This window comes from Bos mutus, chromosome 10, assembly GCF_027580195.1.
Source record: "Bos mutus isolate GX-2022 chromosome 10, NWIPB_WYAK_1.1, whole genome shotgun sequence".
Taxonomy (NCBI): domain Eukaryota; kingdom Metazoa; phylum Chordata; class Mammalia; order Artiodactyla; family Bovidae; genus Bos; species Bos mutus.
This window is the reverse complement of record NC_091626.1, coordinates 21,202,050-21,221,327: the sequence shown is the minus strand read 5'-3', so window position 1 is coordinate 21,221,327 and position 19,278 is coordinate 21,202,050. Positions and strand designations below refer to the sequence as shown.

Sequence of the window (19,278 nt, the reverse complement as noted above, 5' to 3'; positions counted from 1 at the left end):
GGGGCGCGAAGCGGCCCGCAGCTGGACGAAGGGCGAGCGCACGGTGAGCCCGGGAACCTGGAACCCACTGCGGAGGCCCGGCTCGCCGCTCCCGGACCGGCCTTGGGAACTGCGGAGGACCTCGGCCGTGAGGCGGCGGCATTTTGGAAACCTGTGCAGGGCAGGGTAGCAGGCCGGCTGGGGGCCTTAGGCACGGCTGACGGGTCCAGGGAGTCCGCGGGCTGGGCCCAGGGAACAAACAGGTCAGGGACCGAGGTAAGACATCCGCGGGAGGGCACGGAGCCTTTTGGGGAAGCTCGTTTACAGAAGCCTACTGAGCGAGCTGCTGCCGCCCCCTGGTGGCAGTTATGGGAAGACCTTGAAGGTGGTGAGCAGGTGACCAACTGCCTCTAGCAACAGGACAGGCCCGTCATCTTCCCAGGGGGTCTTCCTCACTGCGGGGAGGGAAAGCCGCACAGCTGTGGTGTGGTCAGAGCCGAGGCAGGGATGGAGGGAGGGTGGGGAGTCCCCTCTCCGGGAAGCAGCAGCCTAGTGTATGGAATGCAGGTAATGCTGGCTGCACTTACAGGAGACAGCCTCCACTTCAATTTGGCTCTCACCCAGGCCCTGGCCAAGGAAAGCCACTCAATCACACACTAGTTAAAACTAAGTCAGATTTTTATTATTTTCCATAGACCACATCATTTAATAATAAAAAAAATAAAAATAAAAATTGAACAAAAGGAAAAGGTGGATATAAAGTGGAACCGGTGGGCAGGAGGCAAGGTCTGCAGGACAGAAGAGACTGGGAACTGCAGGGGCCCTGGGACTCAGGAGGAGATGCTGATTCAGCTCATAGGTGACCCAGTCCTGGCCCCGGCTGTTCCCAAAAGGGGGGTTCGAGTACCAGAGGTGGTGAGCAGGATGGAGGAAAAAACAAGGGAGGTTTGGGGCTCCTGGCTGTTCCCCACTTCTCAGCCAATGCCTCCCTCCCTAACTTAGCTCTTCCCTCTCACAGACTTCACTGGAAATGAGAGGAAAGGGCTGAGTCCCGAGATACATTATGGAGGGGGGATAGGGGTGGGAAGGTGGCCACTGCTCCATTTGGTATTTGGGGACAGGTGGCAGCCAGACTTCAGCACTGGGCAAATGGTGTGAACGACCCTGGTTCCAGGGTGGTGGAGATTGTACCTATCCCTCTGTGGCCTTGAACCCACCCTGGGGGAGGGTGGCTCACACCTGCAGCTCTCCCTAGTGTTTTCCCGGCTAGCTAGCGGCGCCCGCCCCGGTCCCGCACAGGTGTGCTCCTGCTCCGACTCCTGCTGTGGCGCTTGGTGTCTCTGCGGTCCCTCTCCCTGCCTCGTTCCCGCTCCCTGTCCCGCTCCCGATCTCGATCCCCCCTGTCCCGCTCCCGGTCCCTCTCTCTCTCCCTGTCCCTCTCTCGGCTGTGTTCTCGCCGCTTCTCTCGCTCCAGCTGCCGGGTCCGTTCCCGCTCTGCCTCCTTCTCCCTCTCCTTCTGCTCTTCTTCTTCTTGCTCCTTTCGCCGCTTCTCCCGCTCCTTGGCCCGTTCAGCCCGCTCTGCCTCCTTCTGAACAATCTGTAGCAGGCAGGGAAGGCAGAGAACAGGCATCTCAAACCCGTTCACACCAGTCCCACCTGGTCCCCCTGCTCCTGGACCCTGCACACCTAGCTCAGGACCACCGTCCGCCTTGCTATTACGCAGGAAGGGGGAGGGCCCAGCAGTCACACCTGTCCTTGTCTCAGAGCCCCAAGCCCTCCCAGTTTTCACCTGTTACAGCCATGACAGGTAGCAGCACCATCCATGCCTGGCCTGTAGTATTTCCCAAGCTACTTAGAGGTGAAAAAATTCTCTATTTTCTTCAGTGGAGTAGCATAAGCCTAAAATTCCCAAAAGGCCCATTAAGAAAAAAGCCCCATTAAAAAAGCTAAAATCCCTAGAAAGGAAAAAGCAGAAAAATGGCTGAGTTTATAAAACACAAATTTTTCAGCTAACTAAAATCAACTTCCAAGAAGTGTGGCTGGCAAAGCCAGTTTGGATACACACACAAAGTTCCAATCTCCATGTCTACCTTCTACCTTTTTGGGTCTGGCTTCTCTATCATACAATCAACTGGGTCTTGAAACTGCCTCTTTCCATGATGCTTAGCTTCTTCTGCCTTATTATCCTAAGCCGATAGGATACCTAGGCCTATTCACTCCCGCAGTCACATGACTCTGCCCTCCGTGCCCCCTAGCCTGATGAATTTCTGAGCAGGGCGGGAAGGCAGCCACTCACCTGGCTGTCAGTCAGTGGGAGCCAATAGATGCAGGGAGCTGCCTTGGTCTTGCGGAAAAGGTCGTCCAGCAGCTTGGCAGGTGGTTCCTCCTGAGCTTTCTCTGAGGTGGAAGGAAGTGGTTCAGACTTGACACACGTGACCCTGTGGCCCATCCCATCTGGGTCCCTTTCCCACTTACAGGTGGGTACTGTGCCCCCGCAGCTAAGTACCTTTCTTCTCACTCTTCTTTTCTTTAGACTTTGCGCGTTCCTTCCGGCGGCGATCACGGGACCGGGATCGGGAACGGGGCCCTTCTCGAACTTTGTCCCGATCCCATTCGCGCTCAGATCGAGTCCGCTCCCGCCGCTCCATTTCCCGTTCCCGTTCTGCCCACTGCTCCCGTACCGCCCGCTCCTGCTCCCGCTGCTCTGCTCTGGGGTGCTGTGGTGGCTGGGCTGGGGGTGGGGGCGGGGGGTGCAGTGGCCGTGGCATCCCCTGCTCCTCTGTCTTAGTTTCAGAGGGACGGTCCACCAAGAGGCCTCGGTGATAGTCCAGCTGCGGGCAGAGGAGGAACAAGGGTGGAGACAACATCACCCCACTGAAGGAGCCCAGGCGCTGGCGAACAGACTCACGGCTCAACTCAGGGAACCGAAGTGGAGGGAGGAGGACCCTCAGAGACCAACGGTTTGGCCAGGGTCTCAGCTGGAGTCTCGCAGATGGCGGCCTCCCCTGCCCCTCCCTCTTTCCTCTCCCTTGGTTTCTTACCTCATCTTGCTCAGCATAGTCAGCACAAAGGAATTTGGGGTTGGACTGGGGCCATTTGACCCCATGGAGAGCTGTGCGGGTGGCAACTGCTTCCTCTACTGTTGAGTACTGACGGAGGAAGGGAGAGGCAGAAGGTCACAACGGGCCTTCCCTCCCTCCCACTTGCCATAAGGCCTCAAACCTGCCCACGTTGGTCACAAAAGGAGATACAGGGCACAACCTAGAGAACCGGCTTCTTCCCCTCACCGTTACAAAGCAGTGAGATTTGATCTTGTCAATCCAAAAAGCCTCTTCTACCAGAGTTCCTGTACGTCCCAACAACTCCTTCAGTTGGCCTAAAGTGAAGGGACGAACCTGCCAACGAGAATGAAACTTCAGGGTCTCAAAGAAGACAAGAAGTATGCTCAGGTCAGGCTCTCTACAAACTCGAGACAACCCTGCAAGGTGATACTTTTTTCTCATTTTTCAGATGAGACAGGTTGTGAGGTTAAGTAACTCACTCATAGTCAATGAGTGAGTAACCAGCAGATGTAGGAGGTGAACCTAAGAAACACAAGTCCACAGCTCTGACTCTACATCAAGCTGCACTGTTGGAAACGATGACTTACCAAATTGGAGATGTGGACGATGTTACTGATCTTGCCCCGGGGTGGGGAGGGCACCTGAGCAGTCCGGACTGGGTCATCAATCGTAATGGAAACTCCTGACTTCTGCTGGCTAATGGAACGTCGAGTTAAGGTATCTCCTAAAGTCACTATCAAATAGAGCACACGAATCGTTTTCAGCAGGACTTTTATATTCCCTACCAGCAGCCACTCTTCCATCTAAATGTGCTGAGCACCTGCACTGTGCAAGGTACAGTCCAGGCTGATCTCATTACGGAGACGCAAAGATTAAATGGATTCAAACCTAGCCCTCAAGTAGCTTGGTAACAAGACGACGACAAGACAGATGTGTAAAATACTACAACACAAGGCAGAAGGCATTCGATGCTGTAAGAGGTCCAAACCAGGTGCTCTGGGAACTCAGGGAGCCACATGCTTCACTCAGTGCTGCACCCACCTTTCTTGACTTCATGTTCCACAGGGGGGGGCAAGGCCACCTCTACTGAGACCTGGGGAGGCACAGGGGCTTCTGCTTCAGGCTCCTTCTCTTCTTCCTCCTCTTCCCTCTGCCCATTCTCCTGGCCCTCGGCAGGTACCACCTGTAAGGTATCAGATTAACAGAGGGATTCTTAAACACCAAACTGGCATGTTCTTTTCTGCCTCTGGTTTCTTGGGGCGAGATGGTGGTAGTCAGCCTGAAGTGTTCTTTCCACTAGTGGGGGAGATTTCATTATTAGGTTCACCTCCGCCAGGTCCTGGGATTGGTAATACCTTAACTCGTCCATGAGGAAAACTAAGGCAGGAATTGGCAAATTTTTTCTGTATAGAGCAAGACAGTAAACATTATAGAATTTGTGAGCCATACAGTTCCAACTACCCAATTCTTGATATTATAGCACATAAACAGCCATAGAGAAAGTAAATGAACTGGTATAACTGTTCTAACAGAACTTCGTTACAGGCAACAGGTTAGATTTTGTATTCTCCTGACCCATACAAAGGTCAATTAAGCCAACCCTCTGTACAGACAGATTTCCCTTCTAGAGCTCCACCTTAGCTCCCTACTTAGCTGCTCACTTTGCATTCAGGCCCCCCTCCCCCAAAGTGGGGCACAGGAGCCTTACCTGAGTAACAGTCCGGCATATTTTCAGCCCCTTGTCATGGGTCCCATCATCACCATTACGCTCTGTCTCATCCTCAGAGATTCGGGAGTCGTCAGCATGAAGATCCACAACAGCCTCCTGCCCCGCCAGGGGTTTGATGTCGGGGATGAGGCTCTGGGACACAGATACCCCCCACCCCGTTACACTGGGCCCATGTCTACTCCCACCGCATGTGTCTCGTCCTCCCTTCCCCGGCCCCTCCCACCTCACCTTGAGTGATTCAGTGGTGATACTGATGGAGGGTTTCTTCTGGGTGGTGGCTGTGCTGGCTCCCCAACGCCGCTTCCGACTAGGCTGGCCCCCCTCTGTGTCACTGTTTCCAGCCGGCACCCCCTTGGTAGCTGCTGTCCCCAAGAAACAGGACCCCACAGTTAGATGGTCCCAGGCTCTCTGCTGGTTCACACCACAATACCCACAGGTAGCCTTCAACTGGAATTTTAGTAAAAGGTTAACTTAAAGATATCACTTTTGGGGACTGGGGAAATCGTGTTTCAGAGTAAACAGAAGGCCTGGAGCCACTTCCTGAAAGATTAAAACTACTGATCTCTGAAGGCAAAAAGGGAGAAGTAACTAGGCTGGTGAGCATTTAAACTTTTACTGGTAGAAAACCCTAAAGCACTGGGGAAGACATACTGAGGATGACATGGGAATGAGAAAAGACTGTATGAAAATAAAATTCAAGTTAGTTTTAGATCATGACATGACCTGGTTATGCTTTAGGTTAACATTCACACTAATAGATTGATATTTAAGTCATAAAGATCTATTAAATATTACACTTTTGTCAACTTAAAGAGTTCCTCATTGAAAAATGCTCAAGTTGTTACTGTTTGAGGTGTGGGAACTCTCGTTTTCTCAGATGTGCTCTTATAATAAGGCATAAACTGGTAAGCATTTTATAGGAATCCCTCAAACCTACTCCTGAAAAAAGCAGGACTATAAATAAGTAATGGTGAGACACTTCACAGTGTATCTCATTAGGGTTAAGAAAGAAATGGGGGAAAAAATGACAAGAATTGTTTATGAAGTTCTGAATTATAAACTGGAGCCTTAACTATGCCATAGATTTGCTGGGTGGAGCTGCTGGGATGGCAAGGGGTGACCCAAGAATGCCACTGAGAGAGAATGGGAGTCTATTTCTCTATGAACTCTGAGTTTTACAGTACTCTGGACCTGTATCAGGGATTTGGGGCTAGACTTACAGACAACGGAGATCTTCCTCTTGAATGATTTGGGCAGCAAGCTCTGTATAGAGAAGAAAGGGGTGGGGGGAAAAAAGAGAAAGAGACACACCCCACAGAGAGGTGGAAAGGAGGTTAGATGGGGCAGTCTCAGCATAGGTTCCAAAGACACAGAGAGATAGAGACACAGAGACAGACAGAGACCAAAACAGAAGCGGCAAACGGCAAAAACGAAGCAGAATCAATGCAAGTTAGAGAAAAAAATAAAACCAAACATCACAGCAGGGAAAAGTCATCTAGTCCATACCACACCTATGTATTAGCTTAACCAGAAATAAGCTGGAAGAAGAATTTCAATCGCCTCCCAGCCCTTTAAAAGCACTGGTCATGCCCTCTTCCACCGGTCTCTATGGATGGAGAGGATGCCAAACCCAACAAGCTATGCCCAAAACTGAGTTATTTAGTCCTTCTAAGGTCTTCCTTGCTAACTGGAGCAAAATATGAGTAAACAAAGAAAACCAACTTTGGGATGGCAACTGTGACAGTATAATCCTCCTCCACTCAGTGCCCAGCCTGCATCCACTGACAGCAGAGCCGAGCAGCTTGGACAGCAGACTTAGAGCTGCCTGGGTCACTGCCGCACTGTGGAAAAGGGCGGCACCAGCCTCACTGGAGAGGAGCCTCTCAAGCCAAGTGCCGGCACAAAGAATATAAAGGTGTCTTTGGTAAAGACAAGATTTTATGAAGGGCAGACAGTACCCAGGAAGAGTTTCAGACTTTCTGACCACTGTACTAAGCTCTAGCAGAGCCCTACTATGTTGTCTCCAAACAGGGCTTATGCCTTAGGGGCTCTGTCAATGACCAGAAACTTTCCAACTTGCTTTTGAGCAAGTTTCTGCCCCCAAACACTCAGTTGAAGACTGTGGACAGAGCAAAAAGAGGAAGAGAGAGCAAAAAGGGGAATAGAGCATTTTCAGATTTAAGTGCTTATTTCTGGAAAAACTAAGACCTACCACCCTTCTAAAGGGTAGGGCAGGAGCCCTCTGGATGAAATCCCTTTCCCCCATCCGCCCCCCAGCCCCGTTTGTGTTGTCTAACCAAGTCTCCTTGGTCTCCTTTAAGGGCCAGCCTGACCCCTAGCCAGGCCGCTCTTGATGGGTAAGTTAGTGAGAAAAAAAAAAAGTCTTAATTAAAACAGGTAGAACATGAACCAAATAAATAAATCCAATAAAGAAATCAGAATAAAGATAAAGAAAAAAAATCAAAATAAAAGATTAAAAAAAGAGGAGAAAGAAGAAAATAAAGAGGAAAATAAACTAGGAATATGACAAATGTTCCAGGTACCATCTCACACCTGGGATCTTCAGTTCAGCCAATCGCACCTCACTGTGTACTGTATCTAGTCAACCGCCGGTCCAATCAGAATGAGCCCTCCCTGCTAGGCGCTGTGCAATTGGTGGGGGGTTGGGTTGGCAAAAAAGGTGGGCGCACGGCGTGGTGGTCGGCACGGCACTGCCAGAGTCCTCCCAGGGGCGCACGGGGGCGGGAGGGAAACGTGTGGGGGGACGCTGCCCAGTTTCCATGATGTCAAGACAGTTCACTGGCGGTGGCCAGGCTCAGCGAGGGGTACAGGGGGAACAGGGGCAGAGACATCAGTTCTGGCCCTGCAGGGGCATCATCCTGTAGTCCCTGATGAGATGGCCTGTGAGTAGCAGGAATGGTCCCGGCCTTTTATCGTGAGAGGCAGGCAGGACCCTATGTCCACCAGTGGCAAGCTGCAGCAACACCACCACCCAGTGCTCGGAATCCAGGTGATGACTTCAGAGTCCCTTTCTCCTCTGCCTGTAACTGGGGAGGGGATCCTCTCACCGAGTGGGTTCATGAAGCCTCTGTTGAAGGCAGCCTGGGGGTAGTAGGTGGATAGCCCCAGGACCTGGCACACATTCAGCAGCAAGGTCAGAATACTTTTCTTCTGAGTGGTGTGTGGCATCTCCTCAGGGACTCCAGCTGAGACAGTGGTTCCAGTCAGGTGGATGGATGAGCCCCTGCCTCCAGGGATGGAGGAGAAGTTGGAGCAACCAACATGCTGCCCTTCACCATGGACAACAGGGACCAAAGGAAAGTCCATCTGATGAGCAAATGATGATACATGGCTGGGCTGTCATCAGCATTAAATCCCTGGGCTCAGACCCTAGACTTCTCTGCAGGGTTCCTAGTCGTCACAGCTTAAGCCGAGAGCCCCACTTGGTATTTTACAGCTGGCACTGTGATCACAAACATTGACTCTTTAGGAGGTCTTGGTGCCCTAGTTGGGGATCCCAACAGTCTGCAGCAAACAAGGCAACCCACAGTCCTCAAAAGGGCAAGGGTGTGTGGGCAGGCGCCCCAGCACTGACACAAGCTCTTCTTGGGGTGTCCCAAAGAGGGAGATGATGCAAGTCCACCCCTTTCCAAATGCTTTTTGCTTTCTTAATAGAAGTCTCTCCAGAACAGTGCTCTTCTTGGCCCCCTGATGTAAGCCAAGGCAGGGAGGCAAAAGGGGGCCCATCACAGGATCCCATACACATGCCCCCCTCTGGCCAAGACACCTGGATAGCAGACTCGGCTCTGACTGGGCAGCTCAGTAGCAGCGGTTGGGTCCAGAGGAAGAGGCGGCATCAGCGATTGGCCAGTTGGGCAGGGTTATATTTTACGGGCGGATTACCGTACATGAGGTACTTGGACAAAGTTTTACGGGGAAGAAGGACCTTGTAATAAATAATATTCTGCACATCAAATCACTTTCACCGGCCCCCACCCCCGCAACACACACCAAAGAAAGGCTACACACACAACAGTCCCTCCCACCCTGTTACTCTCGTCCCAAACCCAGCTAATTCTTTCTCTAATTATTTTAAGAGCCAAGAAGACTTCGCTGGCTCTGATGGGAGGAGCCCCCTGAATTGGGTGCAGGACACAAGATAACATATATGCCCAAAAAGTAAGTTGAGGCGTCACAAAAATAGCCAAGGGGCCTCTGGGATCACCCCAGGAGCTGGCTTCTAAGTAGCTTCATCTTGCAACAAGACCACTTGGGGGCAGATCAGCAACAAAAATTCCTCAGCATGGTGCTCAGCGGAGATCCACCAAAGCCCACTAGATGGCGCTGAGCCCCAACATGCTTTTAAAAAGGAGGGAAAGCTAGGGGGCTACCACAGGGAGAAGCTAGAGAAGGCAGCAGGGAAAGCTAAACCTGGGTCTTGGATAAAGGGCCATTAACTGACTTTCTGGGTGGTAACAAACTTCCCCAACTGCACTACTTCCCCAACAAGGAAAGGGGGATGAAGGAGCCCTGTCCCATCACACGGGGTCTCCCTGGCTAAACCAGCGAATTCTCCCTTGGCCTTGTCCTGATCCAAATCTTTGCCTAGTCCCTTTTTTAAACTATCCCACTGTGGAAGAGGGATCACTGGAGTGTTCTACTCTTTCCCCTACATCCACTCCTGCCCACCCACCCCAGTAGGTGGCTTGGATATTTACCTCTTTCTTCTCCTCATCCTCAGCATTGCCCTCTGGGCGATCATCATTGCTGACTTGGTCTGCAATAGGCATGGGGGGCTCTGGAACCTCATTTTCAGGTCTGTTTTCACTTGTGTCCATGGTCACTTCCTCCTTCTCCTCACTGTCAGTATGGGGATAGGTTGGGGGGCAGGAAAGAACCAAGGGGAAGAGAGAACAAGATGTTAGGTTTTGGGTCAAGGAAACCTCCATGCCTCAATACTTGGGTGGGATTGGGAGGGCTGCTTTTCAGATCAAACTAGAGACCTTGCCCCCACAGGAAATGCAGACAACCTTTTCCCTAGGGGAAAGAGCACAGATCACACCAACCACGTCCTCCCACTGCCCAGATGGGATAAAGCTGTGATGTGTAAGGTCAGGACTCCAATGCTCTTAGGTAGTTCACCAGAGTACTCTTCTTATATGAAGAGGAGAAACATCCCTCTCTGAAAAGTCCCTCAAAAGTGACTGTTATTTGCCCACAACCCCAGGGCCTCCCCAGCCCATGGTCACGGGCACTCTTATTTAACCAAACTGCATGAGAAACTAAGGGAAGCCCAAGTCCTAAAAAGATGAGAAAGAGCAGCCAAGGCTGTGGCAAATGACCCCAACCTTGTTGTTTAATCAACTGCTTAGGGTAAAAGCCTAATGACCTACAGATCTGGAGACACCAGGAATGGAGAAATGGTGGGGTGCGGGCTGTAGGGAGAGTAGGGCTGGTGAGGGTTCAAGCTTCAAGGACTCTCTCTAATCCAAAAGGAAAAATTAACACTGCCAAAGTATGAAAGCTCAGAGAAGAACCAGGCCACTTTTACCTGCTCAGAGGTGTAGGAATTGTTCAGCTTTCGCCCAGTTTCTCCCACTCCCTTATTCCAACTTCCAAGAGATAAAGAGAGCAGGCCTCCCAGTCAGGACACACCCTCCCCCACACCACGCATCCCACCCGCCGGTGCCCCTCCACAACACTGAACCCACTCCCCCACCCCTCCGAATCACACAAGTAAGAGTCCCACTGCAGGCAATGAATCTCAGAGTTCACTTCAGATAAACTAGCTTCCCAACTTCTTTTTTCTGTCTTCATCCCTAACTTGTATCTCTAATCTCACCCCCACTACCACCCAAACACCGAGGTGGGGAGGGGAGGGCGGGGAACAAATCAAGATGAACAGGGTCCCCTCTCTAAGTCTCAAGAGAGGGGAAGCCAAGCCTCCACAGGCTGATAACCAGCACCGAAAATTCGGCATTCTCGACAGGCTGCCTGACACTCAGAGGTCAGAACAGCCTCCCCAGAGCATGGGAGGGATGCACGGGAAGGGTGGGGAGGGGGGGAGAGAAAATCGGAACTGTGCCCCCAGCTTATAGGCTCCCACAGAAACACGAGATTCAACTGCCTGAATCTAAAGAAAAGGCTCATCCAAAAAATACCTATTTCCCACACAGAGAGGGCAAGTGAGGCCAATTAGAAATCAGGCAGGAAGGACAAAGGGGGAAAGCAGAATGACTGAAAACAAACCAAAACCAAAGACGGAATGAAAGCCATGGGAAAGAGAAGGGAGATGAGGGGGGCTAGAGCGGTAGGGAAAAAGGATACATGGAAATGTGAAGCTCTCACCCTTCTTTGCTTTCTGATAACATGATTTTTTTTCTCCCCCTGGAAGTGCTGTTTATCCCTTTCTGGAATGGAAGAAATAACAAAAACCAAACAAAAAAATCCTAAAAAATTTAAAAAAACAAAACAAAACACCTTCCTTGTCCCAAGATCCCACCACCTCCTCCCCGGCCACCCGATCCAGAGAGAGAAAATCGAGATGCAGCAACTAGGGATCCAAAAAATGGTAAATGGAAGGAGAGGTGGTGGTGGTGAGGGGAGGCTAAAATAGATCTGGATTTTAAGAGATAAGCGTTAAGTCCTCACGGCAAACCCCGAATTCGGCTGGATTGGTCTCTCTGGAGGAGGAGGAGGAGGAGGGCCAGGCTGCTGGTAGTGGCTGGCTCTATTGTACTGGCGGAGCGGTGGCGATCAGCCGGAGACATGCAGGGGAGCCATCTTGCCACTTACCCAGCAGCCCGTGTGTGCGGATGGGGGAGGGCCCTGCTGCAGCAGGGGAGGGGAAAGGAGAGAGGGAGGGCGCTGAGTGAGCAAGGTTCTTATCCTCTGGCAAGCTACTCCGAGCTCACTGCTGGCTCGATAGGCCTGGCCCTTTCCCTTCTTTTCTCAGGTTACAGCAGCTAAGGAGGCCTAACCCCAAAGGGGAAGGGTGCTCTCTCCTTGTCTTCCCGGGGGCGGGGGAGAGGGCTGGGTGGAGAGGACAAAGTTACAGCTGTTTGCTTGGAAGATTCCAGAGAATAGAAAGAAAGGAAACAGCAGAACTGGAAGTGAAAAAATGGTAAGAAGGAAGATAACAAGGCCAAAGTTGAATAGAGACAGGGGGGAGGGTCATGAGCAATTTTTTAGGTGTCCATCTTCCTCTATCCCAGAAGCCAGGCATGGAACATTGAAAACTGATCAGCAGGCTCAAGGTGGGAAGGCAGGATAAGATTTGGCACTATCTAATCACTATATAGTAACTGGCCGCTTACGGCAGCAATGACCACGTGTTACTACTTCAGGAGATGAAAGGAAAGGATAAGTAGAGGTGCTTTCTGAATTACCAGTAGAGGAGGGGAGAGGTATCTCTAAAGAGAAGACAGACAACTTTGTTTCACAGAGTCTTTAATAAGGTCGCCCTGCCCCAGGGTCTGCAGGAGCCAAAAAGAAAAGGATAAGCAGGGCAAGGGGACCTTGCCTAAAGCATGAAGGCCGCGTTTTGGAGCAAGGGCTCCCAAGTGAGGGCTCCGGAGTACATAAGGGAAGTGAGAGGACTGTTACTGGGAACGGGGTGGGGTGGGGGTGTGTGTGCAGATCTGTTGGGCAAAAAGTGATTGGGAACTTAACAGAAATGATTAATTATGGGCATCTCCGAACTAATGTAAAATGTGAAGCTGTCTCTACCCATTCAAAACAGCACTCAGTAGATGCTCAAAATGCTCATCTGTTGACTACAAAAGTGCTCCTTTCGTAGCCTAGTCGCAGTAAAGGTTTAACATTAGAACAAACTTCTGGATTCTTAACCAAAAGCTTAATATTATCTCATTCGTGATACCAGAGCTTTTAGCTAGGACTGAAATTTCCTCCCTGCTGCTTAAAATCTTAAATGTACACACCAACTGCATGCTAGAGCAGTCGCATTTAACATCACACAGTTCCTTTTCCCTTAGCGGTCCCTGTCTGCTCAGTAAGATTGAGAGTCTAGAGTCAATGGCCTAGGGCTCAATCCAGGCCCCAGCTCCACCTCACACAAGGAGCACACAAGTGATACTGAGCGAGTTTCTGATCCTCTCTGTGTATCAGTTTCTTTATCTGTAAAGTTGGGGTAATAACAATATCTATCTCATCTAATAGTGTAATAAGGATTTGCTCTTAGGAACCTGGTTTGGAAGACACCCCAAGTCAAGGCAAGGATATGCGTAAAACACATGTATGTTTAACAGGCCATTATCTCATCTGAGACTACCTATGGAGCTTTTAAAAGAGTGTCCTCTAAGTGTAGACTGCTCTTTCTATGATGTAAAGGCAATAACTGGTTTGCTGGGTTCCACTAATGCCCTCCCACTGTCTAGTGCCCTCTGGTTACTTGCCCCTTACCCTGCAGAGTTCCTCAAGGTCAGGGACACCTAGCCTGGAGCCTAACACAAAGAAATGTTCAGTAAATATTTCCAAATTAGGTTGTCATTGTGGGTCCAAGTAAGATACTTTAATAAATGATTGCTGCATTAGAAGTTTTCCTAATATTTTTAGACAGAATTCCCACAAAGACCATTACGCTACAGAGAAACATCACCTTCAAACATCCTCAAATACATGTTCCCTGTCCATCAATTGTCCTAAAATACTTTCAGCTGCCAATACGCCTCTCCAAAAGTGGCTTTCTTGGAGGAAGAATTTTAATAGCAATTCTACGTCATTTTTTTCAAGCATAAGAATTTTATGATGCTATCCTTGGCCTTCATGAGATATGGGTTTGTGCCATCTATTCCCTCATGATCAAACCTATGGGATCTAAGAATTATCAAAACTTTTCTAAGAGGAAACTTCGAAACTGTCCCCAAAAAGGGGACTCAATCTACTTGCAGGACTAGTCCCAAAGTCTTCTTAGCTATGTGTCAGAGCCCCACGCAGCATTTCTTGGTAGTCCCTTTTAGACAAAAGGTATCTCCTTTTCCACTATTTAAGTTCTTGCACAAATGTTTCTGATACCTTTGAAAAGAAAGTGAAACTGCATGGGGATTGGGGTGGGTGATGTTGTTAGTCAGTAAGGCACGTTCGAGTCTTTTGTACCCCATGAACTGGAGTCCGCCGGGCTCCTCTATCCATGGGATTTCTCAGGCAAGAATACTGGAGAGGGTTGCCATTTCCTTCTCCAGGGTATCTTTCCCGACCCAGAGATGGAACCTGTCTCTTGCACTGGCAGGCAGATTCTTTACCAGTGAGCCACCAGGGTGATACCTACCCATAATTAAACAGCAAACAAAGCATTTGCAGCCCAGAAGAAAAGGACAGAACTAGTTGAGGGCTAATAACATCACATTAGAGTTTGTATCTGAATATGAATGAGATTCAAAGAAACTAATGGAAAAGGGAAATTTCTATAGACATTTATGTTTGAACTTTATTGTAGAAAATTCACAAAGAGCTGAGGACTGATATGAAATTTAAATAATAGTGGGATTTGACTACCTTTGGTAGTAAGATTTAAATACAGCATACCCTCAGGAGCATACTAGTTCCAAGATAACCAAGGAGAGTATGGTTTAAGAGGATATGTCCTTAGATACCAACTTCTCAGTGAGTGAACTCTATTGATAACAATAAATTCTACTTTTTAAAAATTATGCATCATTAGGCATACTGGCACTGTAGGTCCCCTATCAATTACACTGTCATATTGGTTTAAAGGACCATTTCCTTCCTGCTATTCAGGCAAAAGGACAACTAAACACAGTGTCAAGGACCCAACAATTCTACTGCCTGCAAGGTTTGTATATACAGGAAGGTTTTATTTAGAAAAATTGGGGTTTGAATTAACTACTACTGGATGATACAGTTGTCCACACAAAGTTTTTCCTTTCCCTTTCCTTTTTTCCTCTCCCCCCTTTTTTTTTTAATGTAAAAAAGAGAGTACCCTTTTTTCCTGTGTATGAGTAAATTTTTGTTCTATCTATAGCAGGCAGGGCCGGATTTTGGAACAGGGCTCAAATTAAACAGGACTGAGGGCTCACAAATTCCTGCCCCAAGAAATGAAAAAGATACCTTACCTCATAAATCTAGAATCCCTCAGGGAACAATCAGAATCACAATGGATTTAACCAACCACAGCAAAAAAAAAATTTAGGTCATCTCTTCCAAGTGGTGAGAGATCCTTGAAGTCTAATTTTTTTTTTAACACTTTACTGAATCAATGGGCCCTAGCTCTATTTTTTAAAAGTCATGTGACTTCTTGTTGAGGCAGAGAGGAAAACCAAGGTTAAGCCACAAATGGTCTTTTTCATTTAGCACTCACTGTTGTTTCATCTCACTTTTAAAATTGGCCAGGCTCCAGAGATTACCAGGCTAAACACCAGCACTCAAGAGGGGTGAAAGACCAGGAGGAGTGTTGTGAATCAATTTAGCAGGGCCTCCAGAAATGTAGCCAAACTTCTCAAAGACTCATTTACCAAATCCAGTGCCAGAATATCCTATAGGTTTTGGGCATGTAATTCTGTTAGGCTGCCAAATAGACCATCTGAAAGGCAGACGGAAGGAAAGCAGGTAACCAGGGATGTGTATGAGCCACTCTTGAGCTGAGACTGCATTCCTAATCTATGGGCTGCTCCACGGAAATCTGCCTGGGCAATAATGGGCAATCTCAGGATTTGCCCCAGGTGCCATTTGCTATCTCCTTGCCAGAATCAATGGGACTAGATGACCTCAGTCTTAAAATACAGGTCAAAGCCCCCTTTACCTGAGAAGAAAAACTCTGTATGAGACTCCAAGGTTCATTTGCCCTGGACCTACATGCAAAAATCCAGAAATAAGGTGCTTTAAAACAGCATACAGTGCCACTCTGTTGCCAGGATCTCAGAGACCTATAGGACTTTATGGTAAGCAAGGAGCCTTTCATAAAATCACTTGCTTCTCATGGTGCACAGGAAGCAGTTCCTCAGACCCAATTAGTAGCAGGTTTTCAATACATACTTTGAAACTGCCATTACAGAAAAGACATATTGTACTTCCATGGGATGGAGGAGGGAAAGGCAGGTATTATCTCTGATTGATAGATAGAAAAGGGAAGGTGTCACCCCATTTCCTCATCGATGGTGTAGCTGGGAAATCCTGAACACGTTCAGAATTCGCTGGGTTTTCACTTTAAGGTCCTAGAAGAAAAACCCCTTTCCAAAGGATAATGTACCAATTCCAAAAGGGAAAAACAAAAACTTTTTTCAAAGGCAATAGAGTGAACTTTTAGCTTTCAAACCAAAAATGTAATGGCCACAAGATGGCAGCAGAGACAACAATATTAGTATAGGCAGTATCGAGGGTATATCCTAAGGCAAAAGCTATATAATGATTACATGAAAGTGAAAGTGAAGTTGCTCAGTCATGCCCGACCCTTTGCAACCCCATGGACAGTAGCCTGCACCAAGCTCCTCTGTCCATGGGATTTTCAAGGCAAGAGTACTGGAGTGGGTTGCCATTTCCTTCTCCAGGGAATCTTCCCAACCCAGGGATTGAACCCACGTCTCTCACATTGTAGACAGACGCTTTACCGTCTGAGCTACCAGGGAAGTCCAATGATCACATAACTATTGTTAAAAGTCTCAAAAAAAAAAATGAGATAATAAATCAATCATGTCATTGCCCACCACCCTCCAAAATCAAAGGCAAAAGGTAGTCTGAAGTTCTAAGAATTTACATTACTAGACATATACATAAAAATGAAAATCATATTGCTAGTATTAGTGTTAATGCTATCAAAGCAATCATGGAACAAAGTTAGGCCAACTGTCTACTCAAGACATTTTCTGACATTGAAAAGGTAAGCAATCTTATTTCCACAATGCTTTGTCATTTCCCATGAGACTTCAAAGCCAAGAATTCTGGTTCAATGGCATCTTAATTTGTAATACATACACTCAACAAATGAATGACAATTTTCAATTACTAATTTCATATAAGAGTATATTCTAAAGCTAGATTTGTAAGGAATAAAAAATCCACATTAATTGCATAAATGGTAAAATCAATCCAAGGGTCTCAGAAGAGAGAAGCTTCTGACTTGATATGGACTTCATATTTTGCTATACTGTATACTGTGAGAAGTAACTAGGGTAGACTGTGGCTAATAAAATTGTAGCTAATAACCAGAGAAAACACAAAAACTAAAAAACAGCACCCTTGTTTTTTTTTAGATCCTCAACATCCTTTATTAAACTGTGTTCCCAGGCTCACAAGCAGCTGGCAAATGTGAGTTAAAATACCTGAATCAATTTCTGCTTCCTCCTTAAAGGAATTGACTGTTTTGGTCAGATGATCCCAGAAAATGGGTTTCCTTTTACTCCCACCACTGCTTTTCAGACTACATTGAGTTCTGGTGGCAGCTATCAAGATAGTATAACTGAAGTCTAGCCTTAGACCAGATACAGCTCTGCCTTTGTGTTTTATAACGCAACGAAGATTTAGCCAAAAAACCCCAGGGAGCCAAGAACTATCCTACAAATCGAGTTATATCCCAACTGAGAGGTATCACTTACACAGTGTGATGAATCCTTTCTGATTCTGGTAGGTGAGAGGTCGGAGTCTCTGAGGTTTGGGGCTGTGTGGCAGCCGGTGGCTCTGCCTCTTCAGCTTCACACTTCTTTGGGCTCCCCTGTCAGGACAAACACACCAAAACAAACATAGCCAACGTACTTAAGTCTGCTTGATTCCTCTTCTTTAACATGGAGCTGATAAAAGGCAGAGTACGACATATATAGTACCAGCTCCAGACACGGCCCTATTATTTATTTAATTTTAAAAAGTGGAATGGAATACTGCTTACAGAATTTCTATGCTAGCAAACATTTTATTAGAATTCTTGAGAGAACTGAGAAGAGGCTTCCTTTTGGGCAGGAAGAAGAACTGATCCCAAGAGCGCTGAAGATGAGAACCCTGATGCTCAGCCTCATGGAGAACTTCCATTAACCAGGAATTGGGAAATAAAGGAGAATCTAACAGGTATCCCCTTCTACATTTCTACTGAGCTTTATCCAGACTGCATTTTCAGTTTTTTAGCTAAGACAGAAGGGAAAATCATGCCTAATCCTGTTTTCCTTTAGGGAGGGGGCATAATACCCTACCCGATCAGGCTGTAACCTCTGGGTCACATGCTTTGCAGCTGGCTCAGGTTGGCTCACAAGCCTCACTTGGACAGAGGATGGGGTGGAAGTCCTCTCCTTTGGCTCAAGGACCTGCAGTTGTGGCAATGGTGGAGCTGCAACCTCCTGACCAGAAGAGGGATCTTTGGTTTCAGTGTAGCTGGTGCTGCTGTCCCTAGAGACTCCAGGGCTCAAAGACTAAAGAAATGAAACACATTAGCCAAATTATTTTATTTGGTATGTATTCAGTAGATCACTGAGTTTTCCAACTTAATACTTCAGATCTTTTTATCCCTAGATTTGACTTAGTGATTTCCCTATTTCCTAGATTATCCAAAAATTTATTAACTCCAAGTTAGGTGCAAGGTACTGGGATATACACATAAAAAGGTATGACCATACCCTCAAGAAGTTCATAGCCTAGTGGAGGAAATGGGTAGATGGCTTGACCTTTCTTTACAATCAATAGGAATCAAACTGAAAAACAACCAGTGAATTGAAAACGAGACTGCAAAATGAAAAGTAATCACTGAACTGGGGACTAAAGGAACCTTTTTCTATTCCTGCTGGAAATCATAAGCTCTGTAGGGGTTGAAAACAGTGCAGTACAGACAGAACATCTCCCACACTTACTTTTCTGCTGTTGCTTGATGCTGACCGGGAACGAGAACGGGAACGTGACCTGGACTCTGATGTTGATCTGGAGCCCACCTTGGATCTATCATGAGGGTTGGCATGAGCACGTACCCCAGATCCATCTCTCTGCTTGGATCTTGGAGGTGAGTGAGACTGAGAGCCTGAACTGTCAGGAGAGCGAGATCTTGACCTAGAACTGGAGGATGAAGATGAGGAGGATCGGCTAGAGGAGGAGTCAGCTGACTGTTTCAATCTGTGGCTTGGAAGAAGGGCATGAGAAGCCCTCCTGCCTTCTTTCTGTTCCAAAGATTCCTCAGTGATCCCTTTGGCCAGCGTGAATTCCTCAATTTTTAGAGGGAGTGGTTGAGTGGATTTTTCTGATTCAGTTTCAAGACCTTTCTGGGCTGAGGATTCAGCTTGTGCGCTTTTCTGAACTAGAGGCAGGACACTCTCCTCTGGCACTTTCTCTACTGGAGATTCAACTTTGGTGTCTGCAGGACCTGACAAAGGAGACAAACTTCCCACCAACTGCACAGTATGCTGAGATAGTAATAGCTCCCTGGCCTCAGCATCTGCATTAGGAGGAGATAACTGAATAAGGACAGGAGGGGCCGGGCCTTCCATGGGCTCTATTTCTTCTTCACTCTGGAGCTGTGTATTAGGTGGTGGAGAAGATGCTTCCTTGGTAAGTAAAGGTGGGGAG

At 47.9% G+C, this 19,278-nt stretch overlaps 1 protein-coding gene and 1 long non-coding RNA gene across 2 annotated transcripts in view; one reads left to right on the top strand and one right to left on the bottom strand.

Annotated features, from left to right (window-relative positions):
* Positions 1–639: 639 nt before the first annotated feature.
* The window catches only part of ACIN1 (apoptotic chromatin condensation inducer 1), a 38,362-nt gene continuing 19,723 nt past the window's right edge, over positions 640–19,278 (bottom strand). The window contains 14 exon segments of the mRNA XM_005895436.2: positions 640–1,576; positions 2,276–2,376; positions 2,486–2,810; positions 3,021–3,128; positions 3,267–3,374; positions 3,629–3,774; positions 4,083–4,224; positions 4,750–4,902; positions 4,999–5,132; positions 5,991–6,033; positions 9,489–9,630; positions 17,337–17,452; positions 17,922–18,137; positions 18,573–19,276. Coding sequence (XP_005895498.2) covers positions 1,250–1,576; positions 2,276–2,376; positions 2,486–2,810; positions 3,021–3,128; positions 3,267–3,374; positions 3,629–3,774; positions 4,083–4,224; positions 4,750–4,902; positions 4,999–5,132; positions 5,991–6,033; positions 9,489–9,630; positions 17,337–17,452; positions 17,922–18,137; positions 18,573–19,276 — 2,765 coding nt within the window. The 3' untranslated portion in view covers positions 640–1,249.
* Positions 11,784–18,544, top strand: LOC138989377 (uncharacterized). Its single transcript, XR_011465585.1, has 3 exons — positions 11,784–11,893; positions 17,695–17,799; positions 18,409–18,544. It is a non-coding gene; the product is annotated as an uncharacterized lncRNA (long non-coding RNA).